Source organism: Amblyraja radiata, chromosome 24, assembly GCF_010909765.2.
Source record: "Amblyraja radiata isolate CabotCenter1 chromosome 24, sAmbRad1.1.pri, whole genome shotgun sequence".
In the NCBI taxonomy this organism is placed as follows: domain Eukaryota; kingdom Metazoa; phylum Chordata; class Chondrichthyes; order Rajiformes; family Rajidae; genus Amblyraja; species Amblyraja radiata.
Genome location: NC_045979.1, coordinates 33,724,292 through 33,745,182, shown reverse-complemented (window position 1 = coordinate 33,745,182; position 20,891 = coordinate 33,724,292). Strand labels below are relative to the sequence as shown.

Here is a 20,891-nt window from a genome sequence, read left to right as displayed (position 1 = left end):
TTTGGTTTTAAAAGAAAGTTACCTAAGTTAGGGCTGTATATGTATGGGTCTCTATTGGAGAAGGTAAAGGTTTTTAAGTTTTTGGGTGTTTGGTTTGAAGAGCGTATGACTTGGGCTGTGCATGTAGGTAAAATTGTGTTGAAGTGTGGAAAAGTTCTGAATGTTATGAGAAGTCTGGTTGGGTGTGAGTGGGGGGCCAACAGGGAGACAATGCTGCTAATTTATCAGGCCATGATCAGATCTTCTCTTGACTATGGGTGTTTTGTGTATGGGTCTGCGTCTAAAACTGTTCTGGCTAGGCTAGATGTGTTGCAGGCAAAGGCTTTGAGGCTTTGCTGTGGAGCCTTCAGGACTTCCCCAGTCCCTGCCCTGATTGTTGAAATGGGAGAAATGCCCTTATGGTTAAGGCGCATTAAGCTAGGGTTACATTACTGGGCTAAACTTTGTGGGTGTAATGATACCTTCCCAGCAAGGTGTTTGTTGCAAGAGGTAGATGATGGTAACAAATATAACACATTTTTTGTCATTATAAATCAGTGGGCTAAGAAGCTGGGTTTGGAACAAGGGGGTATTATAGAGCATACAATATGGCTACCTGTGCCCTATTGGGTTCTTCCTGAACTGTTTATTGAGCTTGCTTTTCTTCAGGAAAAAGATAAGCGCGAGGTGACTCCAAGAATAGTGGAATATCTTAATTCAATCAGTGAGAGCACTTTGATTGTTTTTACAGATGGATCTAAAGATCCAGTTAGTGGGAGAGCTGGGTTTGGAGTGTATGTGGAGCAGCTTGGGTTGAAGATTGGCCGGCGCATTTCTGATGGAAGCTCTGTTCTCACGACTGAATTAATGGCAATTCAATGGGCTCTATGGTGGATTGAGGAAGCCAGTTTTAGTGAAGTCATTATCTGTTCTGATTCTGCAGCTGCTCTTGAAACTTTAAGAGTAGGGAAATCTAAAGCACGTCCTGACATTCTAAATGAAATCATGAGTGTGTTTTTTAGAATTGGGTTTGCGTGTAACATCACTTTTTGCTGGGTTCCCGGGCATGCTGGGGTGAGGGGGAATGAGCAGGTGGACCTCATAGCAAAGGAGAGTTTAAGAAGAGAAATAGATATCCATGTATTATTGGGGAGAGTGGAACTGAGAGAAATAATTAAAGAGGGCATAACAAAAGAATGGCAGAGAGGATGGGAAATGGAAGTCAGGGGTAGACGCTACTTTTCTATACAATCTGAAGTTAGGAAAATATGTTTCTGTACATCTTTGTCCCGTAGGGACTCAGTTAAACTGTGTAGATTGAGGTTGGGACACTGTGGATTAAATTACTATTTGTGCATTGTAGGGAAACATGTTTCTGGCTTGTGTGAATGTGGGAGTAATGAGACAGTTAAGCATGTTTTCCTAGAATGTAAAAAGTACAGGGTAGAAAGAGAAGTATTGTTTGTTAGACTGACAGGACTTGGAGTTGAGGCTTTTTCTGTTTCATCTTTGTTTGGACACAGTGAGAAACATCAACTGATATCCAGGGCTGTTCTTCAATTCCTGCAAGTTACAGGACTGTATGTAAGGATTTAGTTCAAACTTTGACCTGTGGAGGGCAGTAATACGCTTAGCAGCGTCTACACTGCCGGAATCCTACAAGAAGAAGAAGTAGAAGAAGAGAACGTACAAACTGCATACAGGCAGCACCCGTGGTCGGGATCGAACCCAGGCCATTCGTTGTAAGGCAGCAACGCTACCGCTGCGCCACTGCACCGCTATACAATTGGCGACCTGTGTTGAAACCAGTGCTCCAGCTTATCATGACAACGTCTCCCATTTGCTGTAAATTACACTGAAGAAACATTGCCCTGTCTATTAAGCCTATAAACTCCTTACATCGGACAAGCAGGCGCTCTTGTTCAACTGCAAGTGAAAAGCAGTGAAACTGATTTTTTATTTCCTTGTTCCAACAGGACTTGAATATTCTTGTCAAACTTCAAAAAGATCCAAGTATACTTCAAGGTAAACTGTTTATGAATGAACTGCAGATGGTGGAAAATCGAAGGAAGACAAAAGTGCTGGACAAACTCAGCGGGTGCAGCAGCATCTATGGAGAGAAGGAAATAGGCAACGTTTCGGGCCGAACCCCTTCTTCAGACCCTCCATCAGTCTGAAGAAGGGTTTTGGCCCGAAACGTTGCCTATTTCCTTCGCTCCATAGATGCTGCTGCACCCGCTGATTTTCTCCAGCACTTTTGTCTACCTTCAAGGTTAACTACTCTGTTTCCGTTGAAAGGTGCCATGTACTAATTGCTGGTGTTTTGATTGGGATTGCTTCAATTGGGGCAGTTTGTGTCTTCCGTTCACTGGCATTCAAGGCCGGTTGGAGTAATGATCTGAATACACAATGACACAGCCAGTATCGTCCATTCACAGACATTCAACGCCAGTTGGAGTATTGATCTGTACGCACAGTGACACAGCCAGTGGAACCACAGCCTTACAATGCCAAGACCCTGAACTTAGGTGCCGTCTATGTGTGTTCTGCATATTTTGCTTTCATTGTGTTGGAAGGAACTGCAGATGCTGGTTTAAACTGAATATAGATACAAACAACTGGGGTAACTCATCGGGTCAGACAGCGTCTCTGGAGAAATGGAATAGGTGATGTTTCGGGTTGAGACCCTTCTTCAGATTGAGAGTCAGGGGAAAGGGAAATGAGAGCGGTATCGACGGTGATATAGAAAGATATAAAACAATGAATGAAAGATATGCAAAAAAGCAACGAAAAGTAAACGATCCATAGTTAGCTGTGGGCTAGGTGAAACCGAGTTGTACAGACAATAAGACACTACAAGACAACAGTGAAATTCAACCCACGACTAGAGTGGGGGAGGGACAAAGAGAGAGGGGATGCAAGGGTAATTTAACGTTAGAGAAATCAACATTTATACTGCTTGGCAGTAAGCTGCCCAAGAGAAGTATGAGGTGCTGGTCCTCCAATTTGCATCTGGCCTCACTCTGGCAATGGAGGAAGCCCAGCACAGAACGGTCAGTGTGGGAATGGGTGGGGGAGTTAAAGTGTTTAGCAACTGGGAGATCATATAGCGCCCAGTCAACGTTTGGTCCTGCTGATGTATAAGAGTCCACACCTCATACTGTAGATGAGGTTGGATGAGGTGCAAATGAACTCTAACCCGAAAGGACAGTTGAGGTCCTTGGACAGAGTCGAGGGAGGAGGTACAGGGACAGATGTTGCGTTTCCTGTGGTTGAAAGGGAAGGTATTGGGGAGAGCTATTGGATGGGAAAGGATGAGATAACCAGGGAGGTGTAGGGGACCTCAAACATACTTAATAGTGAAAGGCTTGTATAGAGTGGATGTGGAGAGGATGTTTCCACCAGTGGGAGATTCTAGGACTAGAGATCACAGCCTCAGAATGAGATGTTCTTTTAGGAAGAAGTTGAGGAGAAAATCCTTTAGTCTGAGGGTGGTGAATCTGTGGAAGTATTTGCCTCAGAATTCTGTGGAGGCTAATCAGTGGATATTTTTAAGGCAGAGATAGCTAGATTCTTCATTAGTACGGGTGTTAGAGGTTATGGGGAGAAGGCAGGACAGTGGGGTTTGGAGGGAGAGATAGATCAGTCATGATTGAATGGCGGAGTAGACTTGATGGGCCAAATTCCCTCATTCTTCTCATATTGCTTATGACCTTATTCTATCATAATATGTATATAACTTGCAAACCAGATATTAGTTAACTCACCAAAAGGGAAATTGCACTGGTTTACATCTCATTGTGTTGTGTATATGCTTGGGTGATAAGAACAAGTTCCTCCATCCTCCAGTCTGAAGAAGGGTTTCGGCCCGAAACGTTGCCTATTTCCTTCGCTCCATAGATGCTGCTGCACCCGCTGAGTTTCTCCAGCATTTTGTGTACCTTCGATCTTCCAGCATCTGCAGTTCCTTCTTGAACAAGTTCCTCCATTTGTTGCCCTTCAGAGGGCACTGCCTGCGGTATTCACCATGACTTCTCCATCACTAACCTCATCCCATGGTGTGAGATGAGCATAGTTGCCAAACCCAAGTAGAAACATAGAAACATAGAAACATAGAAAATAGGTGCAGGAGTAGGCCATTCGGCCCTTCGAGTCTGCACCGGCATTCAATATGATCATGGCTGATCATCCAACTCAGTATCCTGTACCTGCCTTCTCTCCATACCCCCTGATCCCTTTAGCCACAAGGGCCACATCTAACTCCCTCTTAAATATAGCCAATGAACTGGCCTCAACTACCTTCTGCGGCAGAGAATTCCAGAGATTCACCACTCTCTGTGTGAAAAAAGCTTTCCCCATCTCGGTCCTAAAAGATTTCCCCCTTATCCTTAAACTGTGACCCCTTGTTCTGGACTTCCCCAACATCGGGAACAATCTTCCTGCATCTAGCCTGTCCAACCCCTTAAGAATTTTGTAAGTTTCTATAAGATCCCCCCTCAATCTTCTAAATTCTAGTGAGTACAAACCGAGTCTAACCAGTCTTTCTTCATATGAAAGTCCTGACATCCCAGGAATCAGTCTGGTGAACCTTCCCTGTACTCCCTCTATGGCAAAAATTTCTTTCCTCAGATTCGGAGACCAAAACTGTACGCAATACTCCAGGTGTGGTCTCACCAAGACCCTGTACAACTGCAGTAGAACCTCCCTGCTCCTATACTCAAATCCTTTTGCTATGAATGCTAACATACCATTCGCCTTCTTCACTGCCTGCTGCACCTGCATGCCTACTTTTAATGACTGGTGTACAAGTATAGTTGCTTTGCCTTGCTGTGACCTACTCTGGCGTGGTACTGATAGGAAAATGCATAGTGAATTATGGGCTAAAGCACCACCTTTGATATCACGTATGGCAACACCTTGCAGAGTTGGTCAAAGTATCAATGTCAGTCACTCCAACAGCAGGAAGTGTCTCCACCTAGAACATGACCCTGGGTGGTAGGCACGTTAGGTCACACTGCTGACCTTGAGATGGTCATGGTGAGCCGCCTTCTAGATATGTTGAAGATGTTCCATATTCCAGACAGCTCTAACCGAACAGTCACTGTCCAAACCCAATGTTGGTGGAGGTGAAGATGGAGTTGTAAATGCATTGGGTTGAGATTTGTTGTGAACCAAGTGCACTGTTTTCTCTTTGGCCTGGTGTTCTCTCCACCGAGGTTGGACCAGGATTGTAGAACCGTATTCACAAAGTGGTGATTTCAATGATAGCTGCAAATATTTGGTTAATACACTGCAGTATTGAGGGGGGGGGGGCAGCATGCTGCCTGTCAGATATGAAAACTGCAAAAACAGTGGCATGGAGGCACAGCGGTAGAGTTTCTGCCTTATTGCCCCAGAGACGTGTTCGATCCTGACTACGGATGCTGTCTGTACGGAGTTTGTTCATTCTCTCAGTGACCACATGGGTTTTCTCCAGTTTTCTCTCGGTGTTCCAGTTTTCTCCCACATTCCAAAGACGTGCAGGTTTGTAGGTTAATTGGCTTTGGTAAATTGTCTCCAATGTTTAGGACAGATCTAGTGTATGGGGATTGCTGACTGATGCAGACTTGGTGGGCCGAAAGGCCTGTTTCCATGCTGTATCTCTAAACTCAACTAATCTAATCTAAACTCAACTCAACTAATCATTGCAATAAGAGTGTAACAGTTCCCATGCATTGTTTGTGAAGGAGGAGGGAGGGTTCCTTAATGGTTGGATCCAATTGCTCTTCAACCAGTTTCACGATCGTTGGTCAATGTCACCTTACTGTGAGCAGATTAGCTGCTGCATTACCCACCGAAACAAACTCTACACCGCATTTCCTTTGCTGCACACTTCAAAAAAACCATGAAAGGTGCCATATAAATGCTTGATTTTTGTTCTTTACTGAAAACCAAGAATCAATGATGAGCCATGTCTCACCCTTCCCTATTCTCTGTCCAACAGGATCAATTACATAGTTGTGTCTGGTGTCACTGTGCTTCTCCTGATTCTCATCATTGCCTTCTTTTGGTACCGAAAGCGTAAAACTGAGGGTGAGTTTCCGATTTCCCTTAAATAATTTCACAATACATGTCTCAGTTCCTTGCAGAATGTCAAGAGATTTAATTCTGTTCTAATCAACAAATGCCCTGCATTAAAGTAATAGAGTAGGAGGAAGCATGAATGATCAATAATGCTATCATGTTTGATGCTATCATAGTAACTCGATGACAAAAACTGTTCTTTGAACATCATTGTACAGAAACTGTCTGGGTGTGAAATGGCAGAGATGCGTGAGAACTAAGAGGCTAGGTAGAAGTAAGATTTACATAGATACTCTCATCCTCTCAGCTGTTAGAATATGCTTTGTGTGATTAGCTGTTGTAATACAAATCAGGTTAACGTTGTGTTTATTGTCACATGCACAAGCACGTTGAAGTACTGTGCGGTCGGTGGGTATATGGCAGGAGCTGCCAGAGGAGGTAGTTGAGGCAGGGCAGGTCTAGCCTGGACAGGTAATCCAAGATGTGAACGCCCATGAACTTGAAGCTGCCAACTATCTCCACCGCCGATGAAAATGTGAAAGTTCACTGAGCTGTTTCTCAGTCAGAGGGCATCAGTGGAAAGTAAAACAGTTAACATTTCAGATCAAGACCCATCATACAACAGGGAAAGAGGGAAAAGAGGGGGGAACCTCATTGAAAGATCAAATAGTGAAAGTCCTGGATAGAGTGGATGTTGAATGGATGTTTCCACTAGTGGGAGAGTCTAGGACCAGAGGTCATGACCTCTGAATATAAGGACAATCCTTTAGGATGGAGATGAGGAAGAATTTATTTAGTCAGAGGGTAGTGAATCTGTGGAATTCTTTACCACAGAAGGCTGTGGAGGCTGTCAATAGATATTTTTAAGGCATAGATGGATGGATAGATTCTTGATTAGTACAGGTGTCCTGGATTATGGAGAGAAGGCAGTAGAAAGAGGTAAGGATGGAGAGATAGATCAGCCATGATTGAATGGCAGAGTAGATGGATGGGCCGAATACCATAATTCTGATCCTATCACTGATAAAAACCTGTTTTAGCATATAAGGTTAGGACAATAGACACAAAATGCTGGAGTAACTCAGCGAAACAAGCAGCATCTCTGGAGAGAAGGAATGTGTGACGTTTCGGGTCAAGACCCTTTTTCAGACTGATGTCAGGGGAGTGGGCGGTACAGAGATAAAATGTAGTCGGAGACATTAAGACAGTCAAAGAACTGGGAATGGGGAAGGGATGGAGAGAGAGGGAAAAGCAAGGGTTACTTGAAGTTAGAGAAGTCAATGTTCATACCGCTTGGGTGTAAGCTGCCCAAGCAAAATATGAGGTGCTGTTCCTCCAATTTGTGCTGGGCCTCACTCTGACAACGGAGGAGGCCCAGGACAGAAAGGTTAGTGTGGGAATGGGGGGAGGAGTTCAAGTGTTGAGCAACCGGGAGATCGGGTAGGTTTAGGCATCTGTTAGGAGGGATGGGTAGAGCACAGGGAATATGATACAGCAACCAGAACAACAGGGCGGATTCTTATTCCGTACGTGCAGTACTTTTGACCTAAATATAAGGTCTTGCACACAACATGTAGATGTTTCTGTGCATTGGAAGGAACTGCCGATGCTGGTTTACAATGAAGATAAACACAAAATGCTCAAGCAATTGAGCGGGTCAGGGTGCGTCTATGCAGAAGAGGAACAGGTGACGTTTCGAGTCGCGACCCTTCTTCAGACTGAGTCAGGGGAAAGGGAAACAAGAGATCTCGAAGGTACATAGAACAAATGAATGAAATATATGAATGAATGATGTTTAAACCTGTTCCTGATATGGCTCTACCGACAACATATTTTCCAGAATCCAAGTGCAATACATCACACGGTGAAGCCAACAATGAAACCCAGGTAAAAATGTGAAATATAAATTCTCTGAGTGATGAAGAATATATAATATTGAATTATCTGTGTTTGCACAGGCCATTTAGCAACACCAGTCCACTCCAGTTAAGAGATCCAGCGCAGAAACAGGCCCTTTGGCCCACAGAGTCTAGGCCGACCGGCGAACCCTGCACATGTACAGTATCCTACACACACTAGGGGCAATTTGCAATTATGCTAAACCAATTAACCTACAAGCCTGTTGTTGGCGCTGTCAGGCAGCAACTCTACCGCTGCTCCACCGTGCTGCACTATCTTTGTGTTGTAAACAGCAACAATGGCTGTGCACTGAACAGTTTGAGACCTACTTTGTAATAGACATCTGTTGAGGACCTTTCAAATCTATTAGGTTGTAAAATTGGATTGTGTTACATTTTAGGAAATAACAGTGTTGGAAGGGACTGACGTTTATGCAAATCTGCAGCAACTTGGAAACAACAGGGCAGGTGACCATTTGGATAACAATGAAGGTGAAATCACGTATGCAGTAGTGAAATGTCAAAGGAAGACGAGATCAAGGCAGCATGTGGCTGATAACGCTGTCATCTACGCAGATGTCAATTTTCATCGCAACTGCCCAAAGGGCATTCGGAAACCCCACTCTCCTGGGACTCCAGAGAACACTGAGTCAATCTATGCCTCTGTCGTTTCTTAGGAGAGATTTTTAATTTGGTGTGAGTTTTTGGCAATACTTGCTTTACTGCGTTAATCTGTTCAATACTTTGTCAAAGATGGACACAAAATGCTGGAGTAGCTCAGCAGGTCAGGTAGCATCTCTGGAGAAATTGGACAGGTGGTGATACTAAGGTGATACTAAGATAGGTGGTGTTGTGGATAATGAAGTCGATTTTCAAAGTCTACAGAGAGATTTAGGCCATTTGGAAGAGTGGGCTGAAAGATGGCAGATGGAGTTTAATGCTGATAAATGTGAGGTACTACATCTTGGCAGGCCAAATCAAAATAGGACGTACATAGTAAATGGTAGCGAATTGATGAATGCAGTTGAACAGAGGGATCTAAGAATAACTGTGCATAGTTCCCTGAAGGTGGAATCTCATGTAAGTCAAGTCAAGTCAAGTCAAGTTTATTCGTCACATACACATACGAGATGTGCAGTGAAATGAAAAGTGGCAATGCTCGCAGTCTTTGTGCAAAAAGACAAATAACCAAACAAACTACAAACAGAATGTAACAGAATCACATATTCTTTTCCATATTAAATATTGTGGGCGGAAGGAAAAAGGGAACAAAAAAACAGCAATTAAAAAAAATATATAAGATGGATAGGGTGGTAAAGAAAGCTTTTGGTGTGCTGGCCTTTATAAATCAGAGCATTGAGTATAGAAGCTGGGATGTAATGTTAAAATTGTACAAGGCATTGGTGAGGCCAATTCTGGAGTATGGTGTACAATTTTAGTCGCCTAATTATAGGAAGGATGTCAACAAAATAGAGAGAGTACAGAGGAGATTTACTAGAATGTTGCCTGGGTTACAGAGAAAGGTTGAACAAGTTAGGTCTTTATTCTTTGGAGCACAGAAGGTTAAGGGGAGACTTGATAGAGGTCTTTAAAATGATGAGAGGGATAGACAGAGTTGATGTGGCTAAGCTTTTCCCATTGAGAGTAGGGACGATTCAAACAAGAGGACATGACTTGAGAATTAAGGGACAGATGTTTAGGGGTAACATGAGGGGGCACTTCTTTACTCAGAGAGTGGTGGCTGTGTGGAATGAGCTTCCAGTGGAAGTGGTGGAGGCAGGTCCGATTTTATCATTTAAAAATAAATTGGATAGGTATATAGATGGGAAAGGAATGGAGGGTTATGGTCTGAGTGCTGGTAGATGGGACTAGGGGAAAATAAGTGTTCTGCACGGACTTGAAGGATCGAGATGACCTGCTTTCCGTGCTGTAATTGTTATATGGTTATATGGTTATAGGAGGCCTTTGAGGTTGGGACCCTTCTTCAGATGGTCTGGAGAAAGGTCCTGACCCAAAATAGTACCAATCCATTTTCGCCAGAGATGTTTTTTGACCATCTAAGTTACTCCAGCATTTTGGGTTCGTCTTTGGTATAAACCGGCATTTATTATAGCTATTTCTGAGCGGTTTGGTTCAATTCGTCAGGTGTCCGGGGTGATGGGGAGGAGGCAGGAGAATGGTGTAAGGAGGGAGAGGTAGATTAGCGATGAAGGAATGGTGGAGTAGCCTTGAATAACCAAATTGCCTGCTCCCATCACCAATCTCTTTCATCCGCTAGTATAATGAATGAGCCTAGATCATACATACAAATGATAAAATGGCGCTGCTTCCCATTCCTATTATACCCACCCTCATTCCCCCCCACCCACAAGTTCCCCAACCCTCCCATCATCATTCCTTGCAAGGGTCAGCCTAAGCACACCACAACCCATTGTCTCTGGGCCAAAATATTGTGGGTTCAAGTCTGTAAAGGGGCAATGGATCAAGCAAGAAAATGGGTTCAAGTGGATAATGGGCTAAGGCATATAAGCCCAAGATGTAAAATGATCCTCAAGCCTGGGTAAGGGGCCTCACTGAAACTTGGTCAAGACTGGATTTTACCTGCCTCAGTGACCAGTTGCAAATAAAATCTTAAGTGGGCCCATCCCTAGATACTGCACAGCCAAGGGGGAAATGGGGAGAGGGAGGGGAGTAATGTAGCGTGGAACTGCAGAACTATTCATAGCTTTTATAGCCTATTACAGTGCAAGAAGTGAGCAAAAGTGTTTTATTGTCTTAGAGTATATACTTGCAGCAGCACAACAGAGTAATATACATGAATTCCTTTATCTTTTGTACTCACTGAGAATGCAAGGTGGACGTAGGGGAGGAAGGTAATGTAGATGTGGTTGTTTAAAAGGCACTGAATGCGTTGTATCTGAGGGCATCAGCCCCAGGACATGTGTAACCAAAGTTGGCCAATTTGTAATTAAAATATTTTTTTCTGAAAACAAGCCCAGAGTCCAAGTGAAATGTTCCCATCTACAACGTCCCTCCCCAGTAAATGAGCACATGGCCTACGAGCACCTCAGTGCCAACTGGCAGAGTACATCACTGCCTGAACTGCATATTTCTGGGTGAGATCCGAAACCAAGAAGATTCAACCGTCATGACCACAGAAACCATCCCACAAAAAAGGCAATTTCTGTAGCAGAAGAAAGTTCGATTGGAAATTCTGGTCTCAGCAGCATTGCTACAGGACCTCTTCTCAACTCTAGAGGTACTCTGTTCGAAATATGCAAAGTTCTTACTGTGCAGGAGAGTGCAGGTGAAGGGATGAGGTTTTCCTTGGCTCAATTGTCCAGACGCAGTGAGGAGGGGTAAGTTGGGCCGAAGGGCCTGTTTCTGCATTGTATTGCTCTATGACTACAATACAATCTAGCCTGGGAACAACTGTTTCTTAGATATTGAAGGATCTATGGAAATAGAACTAGCACTGGATATTGACATGAAGGATAAGCTATGATTTCAATGCATGATGTAGTTATGAAGGACCGAATGGGGGCTGGCATATTTGTTCATTAATTTGTTCACCCTACAATACACATTTATTTGTTTTGAACACATTTCCAGTCAATGTACAAACACATCAAAGGCCAACGTGCCATGGAATGAAACATTGAGTGTGAGCTGCACCTGGCTGTGGTTTACGTGCTTCCTGGTTGAGCAAAACACAAAAAGGAAATGGACAGATGACATTTCAGGTCACGACCCTATTTCAGACTTTTCTCAGAATATGACTGCAGCAGAAAGCCACAAACTAACAATGTTCATAGGTTCATAAGTTCGAAGTGCAGAATTAGGCCTTTCGGCCCATCAAGTCTACCATTCAATCATGGCTGATCTATCTTCTCCTGCCTTCTCCCCATAACCCCTAACACCCCCACTAATCAGGAATCTGTCAATCTCTGCCTAAAAATATTCATTGACTTGGCTTCTACAGCCGTCTGTAGGAATAAATTCCACAAATTCACCACCCTTTGACTAAAGAAATTTGGCCCATATCTCTGTAAACCTATCCTGTCCAGATTTCCTCGGGTTCCTATTAAATCTTTCCCCCTCACCTTAAACCTATGTCCTCTGGTTCTCAAACTATATCCACTGATTCTCAAGTATTCAGTAAGAACATGTAGAGTATAAGAATGTTAGCTCAGGGAGAGCACCTTGACCTGGCAGGTCAGGTAGAACGCCGTGGCACAGCGGTAGAGTTGCTGCCTTTCAGCGCCAGAGACCCAGGTTCGATGCTGACTTCGGGTGCTGTCTATATGGAGTTTGTACGTTCTCCCTGTGACGCATGGGTTTTCTCTGGGTGCACCGTTTCCCCCCACACTCCAAAGACATACAGGTTTGTAGGTTAATTTGCACAGTAAATTGTATATGGGGTGAACACTGGTAGGCACGGTCTCAGTGGGCCGAAGAGCCTGTTTCCATGCTGTATCTATAAAGGTTTCTTGCCAATTGCACACTCCATAAGTAGATTCATAACAGTTTTGTCCAGAGCACAGCTGCCTTGTGTAGCTCTGTGTTTGTGCAACACAATGCAACGCAAAAAGGATCTGCCTTTGGAGCCCTTCCCACCAACACACAAGGAAGGATGTTCACAGTCGGTTTGCAAAACTATCGGGGAGGAAGTGCCATAGACTTAACTCTGTGGTTTGCTTGCTAGTTTGCAAGCATGCAGTTCCCACGCTGCTAACCAGGGTTCAATCCTTGTTCATGCCTGCAAGGTAAGTTGAAGGATATGTCAGACAATCACACATTGGCACAACAGGTAGAGCTGCTGCCTCACAGCATCCGAGTCCCGGGTTCGATCCTGACCTTGGGTGCTGTCTGTGTGGAGTTCGCACGTTCTCTGTGTGATCATGTTAGTTTCCTCCGGGTGTGCGTATTTCCTCCCACATCCCAAAGACGTGTGGGTTTGTAGGTTAATTGGCCCTCTGCAAATTCACCCTTGTGTGTAGGGAGTGGATGTGAAAGTAGTCGGTGTGGACTCGGTGGTCCGAAAGACCTTTTCCATGCTGTATCGCTCTATAAATGAGTTTACCGAGTGCAGTTTAGTGTGCATTCTGATATTTGGATGGTCTTAAATTGTTGGTGGGAGGAAGATGATAACCTACACAAGAGACATCTGGAACAGCCAATACCCTGGATATGAATTTCAGTAACAGATGGGATGAGACAGTGTGATGAAAGAATAATACATGGGAGACTGTGTTGACTATGAGAAGGATCGTTAGTGCAGGCCTTCAGCCAAGAGATAAATATAATCCAAGCTTTATGTATAAGAAGGAACTGCAGATGCTGGTTTTAATCACAGATAGACACAAAATGCTGGAGTAACTCAGTGGGAGAAGAAGCATCTTTGGAGATTCCTTCTCTCCAGAGTTGCTGCCTGTCCTGCTGAGTTACTCCAGCATTTTGTGTTTATCCAAGCTTTATGTAGTCTGGTTTACTGACATTCCATACAGCTGCACCTGCAGTAAGCATGTAATTAATTGCTGCGACATTGACAACACCAAGAGTGAATTTATGTTGAATTTAGCTTTTTTTTTGATATGTTCTGTGATGCTGCTGTAAGTAAGATTTTCATTGTACCTGTGCCTTGCTGTTCTTGTGCACATCACAATAAATTTGGCTTGACTTGGCTGTTAGGGGTGGGACAGTGGAGCAGTGGTAGAGCTGCTGCCTCACAGCGCCAGAGACCTAGATTCGATCCTGACTACAGGTGTTGTCTGCAGAGTTTGTACGTTCTCCCTGTGACTGCATGGGTTTCCTCCGGGTGCTCCGGTTTCCACCCACATCCCAAAGACGTACAGGTTTGTAGGTTGATTATCTTTGGTAAGAAAAATTGTAAACTGTTTCCAGAGTGTAGAATAGTGCTAGTGTACGGGGTGATTGCTGGTCGGTGCGGTCTCAGTAGGCCAAAGGGCCTGTTTCCAAAAGTAAAAAAATAAAAAATAAAAGGCTGGACTATATTCATCAGTCAATGAAAATTGGATTACTTTTATATCGCTTGGGGAGTCTGCATCCTGCGGGCATGAACATCGAATTCTCCCAATTTTGTTAGCCCTTGCTGTCTCCTCCACTTCCTCAGCCCTCAGGCTGTCTCCTCCCAGCCCCCGGGCTCCCCCTCCTCCTTTTTCCTTCCTTCTCCCCGCCACCCCCTATCAGTCTGAAGAAGGGTTTCGGCCCGAAACGTTGCCTATTTCCTTCGCTCCATGGATGCTGCTGCAGCCGCTGAGTTTCTCCAGCATTTTTGTGTACCTTAAATTTAACTGAGACAACTTCAAATTCTAAAGTTTCAGATTTTATCATCAGTCTCATTCTGGTTGCACAATCAGGTTTCCTGTTCCCTTCTTCCTCATTCTTAATACATGTCATATTTGTCAGACTGTTCAGTCTGAGGACTAAGAGCTGAGCAGCAGATCAGTGCTAACATGGTCTCCTTGGATAAAACTATGTGGATTCCAATGCTACTCATTTATTCCCTGCCCGGTAAGTAACAGCTTGATTTGGACGTTCATGTGACCAGACTCTACGGGAAGTACGAGATAGTCACAAAGTGCTGGAGTAACTCAGCGGGACAGGCTGAAGAAAAGTCTCGACCCGAAATGTCACCCATACCTTCCATCCAGAGATGCTGCCTGTCCCTCTGAGTTACTCCAGCATTTTGTGTCTATCTTCGGTGTAAACCAGCATCTACAGTTCCTTCCTTTACATATGCTGGAATTACTTAGCAAGTGTGTCGAGAAAAAGAGTTATCCTTTCAGATCAGAGGTCATTAGACCTAAAACCTAACTCTATCTCTCTCCCCACAGATGCCGCTTGTCCACCTGATTATTTTTTGTTTTTGTGCTAGATTGTTTAACCTCCGTCGTTTTATTTTGATATTCATTTTGGTGATCAGAATTTATCTGGGACTTGTGCACCATTTCTGCAGTGGAGATAGTTAAATGCTTGCAGATGTAAAGGTAACTGAACAATATTGGGGCGTGGATCAAGAAAGAAGAACTCAGCGGGTCAGCCAGCATCTGTGAATGTGAAGAGGACCCTGCATCGGGACTGAGTAAGGGAGGCAGGAAAGGTTGAATCAGGATTGGCAGATGGGCTTGTGTGGGAGGAGACCACCAGAGGGTGTGAATTACCCAAAATTGGGAAATGTAATGTTTTTACCATTGAGTTTTGAACTATCAATCAACATCTTGTGTTCTGCTTGTGTATTCTCTATGAAACACTTCCTCTTCATCCAGTTCCATCTTCCTCAACCAACCCCGATCCTCCCACCCTTTAGTACATCTATATGCTGCCAAACATCTCTGTACCCTCCCAGTCCTGATGCAGGGTCTCGATCTGAAAGAACGACTTACACTTTTTTGCCTTCAAACCTCCATGACCCACTGAGTTCTTCCAGTGTGCTGTTTGTTGTTCCAGATTCCAGCATCTGCAATCTCTTTTGTCTCAATATTAGAGTGTGGTTTTCCAATCTCCTACTGTCTCCATCACTGTGCCACACATAAATCATGGCCGCCAATGTATCTGACAGCACAAAGTGACTGTGAATGAAAAACAGAGACAATTACAAGTGGGAGGGACAGTGGCACAGCGGTGCCTTACAGTACCAGAGACCTGGGTTCGATCCTGACAAAGGGGTCTGTCTGTACGGAGTTTGTACTTTCTCCCTGTGACCGCATCGGTTTTTTCCCAGTCCTCTGGTTTCCTCCCACATCACAAAGACACATGGGTTTGTAGGTTAATTGGCCTCTATAAATAGGGAATAAGGACTATGTAAATTGTCCCTAGTGTACAAGATATTAGGTCAGCACGGACAAGTTGGGCCGAAGGGCCAGTTTCCATGCTCTATCTTAAACTAAACTAAACTAAAGTAACAGTGTCAAAGTGCAAAGGGACCCTTTCTATTCATAAAACATTGTTTTATTGGTTGCTTGCACTCACTAACAGCAGCCAAGCAATAATGCCAAAACAATTGTCTCCATTTTACAACACTTCCTCTTATTTAAAGTTCAGATATTGTTTGACGTCCAGTTCCTCTTGGGCTGCAGGTTGCTCTTGCAATAAGTAGCCATTTCCTTCTTGTTCTTGGACTTCAACTATGCATATTTGTCAAAGTCATGCAATATTAATAATTTCTTGTTACCAAGTTAATTTATTTTTAATGTTATCACTGATGCTCAGATACATGAGCGAAGGCCAACATTGACTGTCTTCATTCACCAGATCATTTCAGGTAATCTAGGATCATTGCTTTACTAGTTTAGTTTAGTTTAGTCCAATGAAGTCCAATTATTGATTGTTCAAGGGGGTAAATAGGAGGTCAGGACTGCGCTCTAGCTAGTGAGAGGATGGGTCAGTTGCCTGATAACAGTTGGGAAGAAAACTGTCTCTGAATCTAGAGCATTGGGTTCAAACTTCTGTCCCTCATGCCTAATGGTAGACAGGTAAAGAAGGAGTGACTGGTATGAAACTGCTCCATGATTATGCTGGTGGCCTTGCAAGGCAGCGTGAAGTGTAGGTTACTATTTCCTTGTTTATAGATGGGGAAGATGGCAAATATTACCTATAAATAAGGTTTACCCTCCATAAAACAGGCCAACAATACACGTGCATTTGGGGGAAAAGGTTGTTGTAGGGATCCACAAGCCACAGTACTGATCAATAGACAATAGGTGCAGGAGTAGGCCATTCGGCCCTTCGAGCCAGCACTGCCATGTAAGATTATTGTAAGATTATTTAAAGATTATTAAGGGTGTGCACATGCTAGAGGCAGGAAACATGTTTCTGATGTTGGGGGAGTCCAGAACCAGGAGCCACAGTTTAAGAATAAGGGGTAAGCCATTTAGAACGGAGATGATCAGCCATGATCACATTGAATGGCGGTGCTGGCTCGGAGGGCCAAATGACCTACTCCTGCACCTATTGTCTATTGTCCATTGTTTATTGAATGTGATCATCGAGAACATGTTTCCTGCCTCTAGCGTGTCCAAACCCTTAATAATCCTACATGTTTCAATAAGATTGCCTCTCATCCTTCTAAATTCCAGAGTATACAAGCCCAGCCGCTCCATTCTCTCAGCATATGACAGTCCCGTCATCCCAGGATTTAACATTGTAAACCAAAATGCACTACCTCAATTGCAAGAATCATCGATGTAGTTAAATGTAGGGGGCATGGTGAAGTCCTCTGCAGATGAGACAAAGGTCAGCTGGATGGTTGACAGGGAGAAGGCATTTGACCACAAGGTGTATATGGATGGACAAATCAGTAGGGCAGAAAAGTGGCAAAGACAGTTTAATCCGTAGAAGTGAGAGGAATTGCATAAATAACGACATTAATAATGGATGTTGAGGGAGTGTGGAGGAACAGAAGGACCTTGGAGAATATTCTCACAGCTCATTAAATGCAACATGAGAATTAGTTAGTTTTAGAGATACAGCCTGGAACAGGCCCTTCGGCCCACTATGTCCAAGCCGACCAACGATTACACGTGCACCAGTTCTATCCTACACCCTTGAGGTAATTTACAGCAGCCAATTAACTTACAAACCTACTCATCTTTGGATTGTGGGAGGAAACTGGAGCACCCAGGGGAAACCCATGGGGTCACAGGGAGAACGTACAAATTCTGTACAGACAGCACCCGTTGTCAGGATCAAACCCGGGTCACTGGCGCTGTATGGCAGCAACTCTCCTGCTGCGCCACTGTGCTGCCAACTAGTGTAAACAGTTAGGACCAAAGAACTGCAGGTGCTGGTTTGTACCAAAGATAGAAATAAAGTGCTGGAATAACTCAGCGGGTCAGGCAGCAGCTCTGGAGAAGGGTGTCTGAAGAAGGGTCCCAATCCCGAAATGTCACGCATTCTATTTCTCCAGAGATGCTGTATTTTTCAATCAATAGAAGATGTTTTATGATCATTAAGTTCTCCAATTTTACGTTGCACACCCCTCTACCCTCTCTCACTTTTCTGTGCAGCCATTTAACCCATGCCTCTTCCTCCCTCCCCCCCCCCCCCCCATGTCCCCTACCAAATATACCCCTCCCTCTGTCTTTACATTTCGGTTCTCATCTCTCCTTATCTGACAACCTTTTGACCGCTTTTCATCTCTAGTCTTTGTCCACCAGTGAACCAGTCAAAATTCCCCCCTCATCTGTATCCACTTGTTGTGCTGCCTGTTCCGCTGAGTTACTCCAGCATTTTGTGTCTACCTTCCACCTGTCATTTGCCCGGCTTTACCCCATCTCCACCTCTCTTCCAGCTTTCCCCGCCCTACATGAATCAGTCTGAAGAAGGGTCCCAACCCGACACGTCACGTGTCCATTCCCTCCACAGATGCTGCCAGATCTGCTGAGTTACACCGGCACGTTATGCTTGGCTCAAGGGTAAGTGAATGTCCACACACGGGTTGGACCATTCGGCCCATCGTTGGTTACGGGAAGAGTGGGTGGGCCAGCAAACGCTGTGTGAAGTAGATTTGTCCTGTACATGTTCTGATGATTTTTCCTCTCAGTTTCAGATGCACTGTGGGCAAAGACACCTGTAAGAGGAGTTGTGGGGAAAAATATCACAATCGATTGTTACTATGAAGCACGGTACAGTTCACACACAAAATACTGGTGTCATGGGTGGACTATCCTGTGTACAGTTGTAGTGAAAACAAATGGGCAACACAGACGGAGTGGAAGAGGGTCAATCAAAGATAACCCGACACAAGGAATGTTTACTGTGACTGTGGAGGATCTTCACTCTGGAGATACAGGACGGTACAGCTGTGGAATTACTACATCTGGCTTGGATCCAATGTTTAACGTTCAGCTCCAAGTATCTGAAGGTACGTTTTACATTTATACCAAGCCAATTAACCTGTAAACCTGTACGTCTTTGGAGTGTGGGGGGAAACCGAAGTTTTCAGAGAAAACCCACGCAGGTCACGGGGAGAACGTACAAACTCCAGACAGACAGACAAGTACCCGTGGTCATGATCGAACCCGGGTCCCTGGCGCTGTAAGGCAGAAATTCTACAGCTGCGCCACCGTGCCGCCCTTAATGATGCACCATAGGGACGACAGATGGCACAATGGGCTAAGTGTTCGGCTGGCAACCGGAAGGTAGCCGGTTCGAATCCCGCTTGGAGTGCATACTGTCGTTGTGTCCTTGGACAAGACACTTCACCCACCTTTGCCTGTGTGTGAATGTGTGTGAGTGATTGGTCGTGGTCGGAGGGGCCGTAGGCGCAGATTGGCAGCCACGCTTCCGTCAGTCTGCCCCAGGGCAGCTGTGGCTACAGAAGTAGCTTACCACCACCGAGTGTGACTGAGGAGTGAATGAATAATGCGATGTAAAGCGCCTTGAGTATTAGAAAGGCGCTATATAAATCCCATCCATTATTATTATTATAGGGATCAGTGCCGGGATTTTTGCGCTTTGGCCGAATTCTGTTCTTACCCCTCCTGGGAGTGTGCAGATGACGCCCCTGGATCTTGAATAATGATGAAACGACAAACAGGATAAATGTCTTTTATTGTGGAGGAAAGAGCTGCAGATGGTGGTTCAATCGAAGATGGACACAAAATCTATAGAGAAGATAGATGCCTCACTGGGTGGCGCCGAGATGGCAGCCTCGCCAGCAGCCTGTGTGTTATTTCGACTTTTTTGTTATTTTTAGTGTGTCTAAAATGTATGTTTCAATGTTTCTCGGTGTTTTTTAATGTGGAGGTGTCAAGGGGGGGGGGGAATAGGGGGAAACTGTTTTCAGTCACTTACCGCGACGGAGATGTGATCTTTCCCCGTGTCACGTCTCCGTCCCCTCCCCGCGGACTAACAACTGGATGGATGCGGCCTTTCCTGGAGACCGGCCTGGAGCTTCAAGCCGCAAGGGCGGCGCGGACTTTAACATCGCGGAGCTGCGATCCTTTGCCGAGGATCGCTGTGGAAGTGCTCCGACCGCGGGGCTTGTGGACTTTAATACCGTGAAGCTGCGGTCTCCGGTAAGGAAAGGCCGACTCGGGAGATCCATGCCGCGGAGTGTTTCCGTTCCGAAATCGTAGAAAACTCATAGAAAACTCACGCAGGTCAGGGGGAGAATGTACAAACTCCAGACAGACAGACAGACAGACAAGTACCCGTGGTCATGATCGAACACGGGTCTCTGGCGACGTAAGGCAGCAATTCTACAGCTGCGCCACCGTGCCGCCCTTAATGATGCACCATAGGGTTCAGTGCTGAGATCTTTGCGCTTTGGCCGAATTCTGTTCTTACCCCTCCTGGGAGTTTACAGATGACGACCCTGGATCTTGAATAATGACGAAACGGCAAACAGGGAATTGTGTTTTTTTGTGTAGGAAAGAACTGCAGATGCTGTTTTAATCGAAGAGAGACACAAAACCTATAGAGAAGATAGATGCCTCATTGGGTGGCGCCGAGATAGCAGCCTCGCCATAGCCTGTGTGTTATTTCAACTGTTTTGTTATTTTCGGTCTGTCTAAAATGTATGTTTCAATGTTTCTCTGTGTTTTTTAATATGGGGGGTGAAGGGGGGGGGGGGGGGGAATAGGGGGAAACCGTTTCCAGTCACTTACCGCGACGGAGATGTGATCTTTCCCCGTATCACGCCTCCGTCTCCTCCCCGCGGCGTAACAACTGGATGGATGCGGCTTTTCCTGGAGACCGGCCTGGAGCTTCAAGCCGCAAGGGCGGCGCAGACTTTAACATCGCGGAGCTGCGATCCTTTGTCGAGGATCTCCGTGGAAGTGCTCCGACCGCGGGGCTTGTGAACTTTTACACCGTGAAGCCGCGGTCTCCAGTAAGGAAAGGTCGACTTGGCAGCTTCATGCCGCGGAGTGTTTCCGTTCCGCCCCGACGCCGGTGTCTCCATCGTCCCGACAAGAGAGCTTGAAC

At 45.0% G+C, this 20,891-nt stretch overlaps 2 protein-coding genes across 2 annotated transcripts in view; both read left to right on the top strand.

Annotated features, from left to right (window-relative positions):
* LOC116986998 (polymeric immunoglobulin receptor-like) overlaps positions 1 to 8,765 on the top strand; it is a 76,829-nt gene extending 68,064 nt beyond the window's left edge. Inside the window, exons 8-11 of the mRNA XM_033042881.1 lie at positions 1,956 to 2,004; positions 5,963 to 6,051; positions 7,883 to 7,929; positions 8,342 to 8,765. Coding sequence (XP_032898772.1) covers positions 1,956 to 2,004; positions 5,963 to 6,051; positions 7,883 to 7,929; positions 8,342 to 8,617 — 461 coding nt within the window. The 3' untranslated portion in view covers positions 8,618 to 8,765. The remainder of the gene's footprint in view (positions 1 to 1,955; positions 2,005 to 5,962; positions 6,052 to 7,882; positions 7,930 to 8,341) is intronic.
* A 5,620-nt stretch (positions 8,766 to 14,385) lies between these two features.
* The window catches only part of LOC116986999 (polymeric immunoglobulin receptor-like), a 75,000-nt gene continuing 68,494 nt past the window's right edge, over positions 14,386 to 20,891 (top strand). The window contains exons 1-2 of the mRNA XM_033042882.1: positions 14,386 to 14,474; positions 18,505 to 18,825. Of these exons, the coding sequence (XP_032898773.1) occupies positions 14,417 to 14,474; positions 18,505 to 18,825 (379 nt within the window). The 5' untranslated portion in view covers positions 14,386 to 14,416. The remainder of the gene's footprint in view (positions 14,475 to 18,504; positions 18,826 to 20,891) is intronic.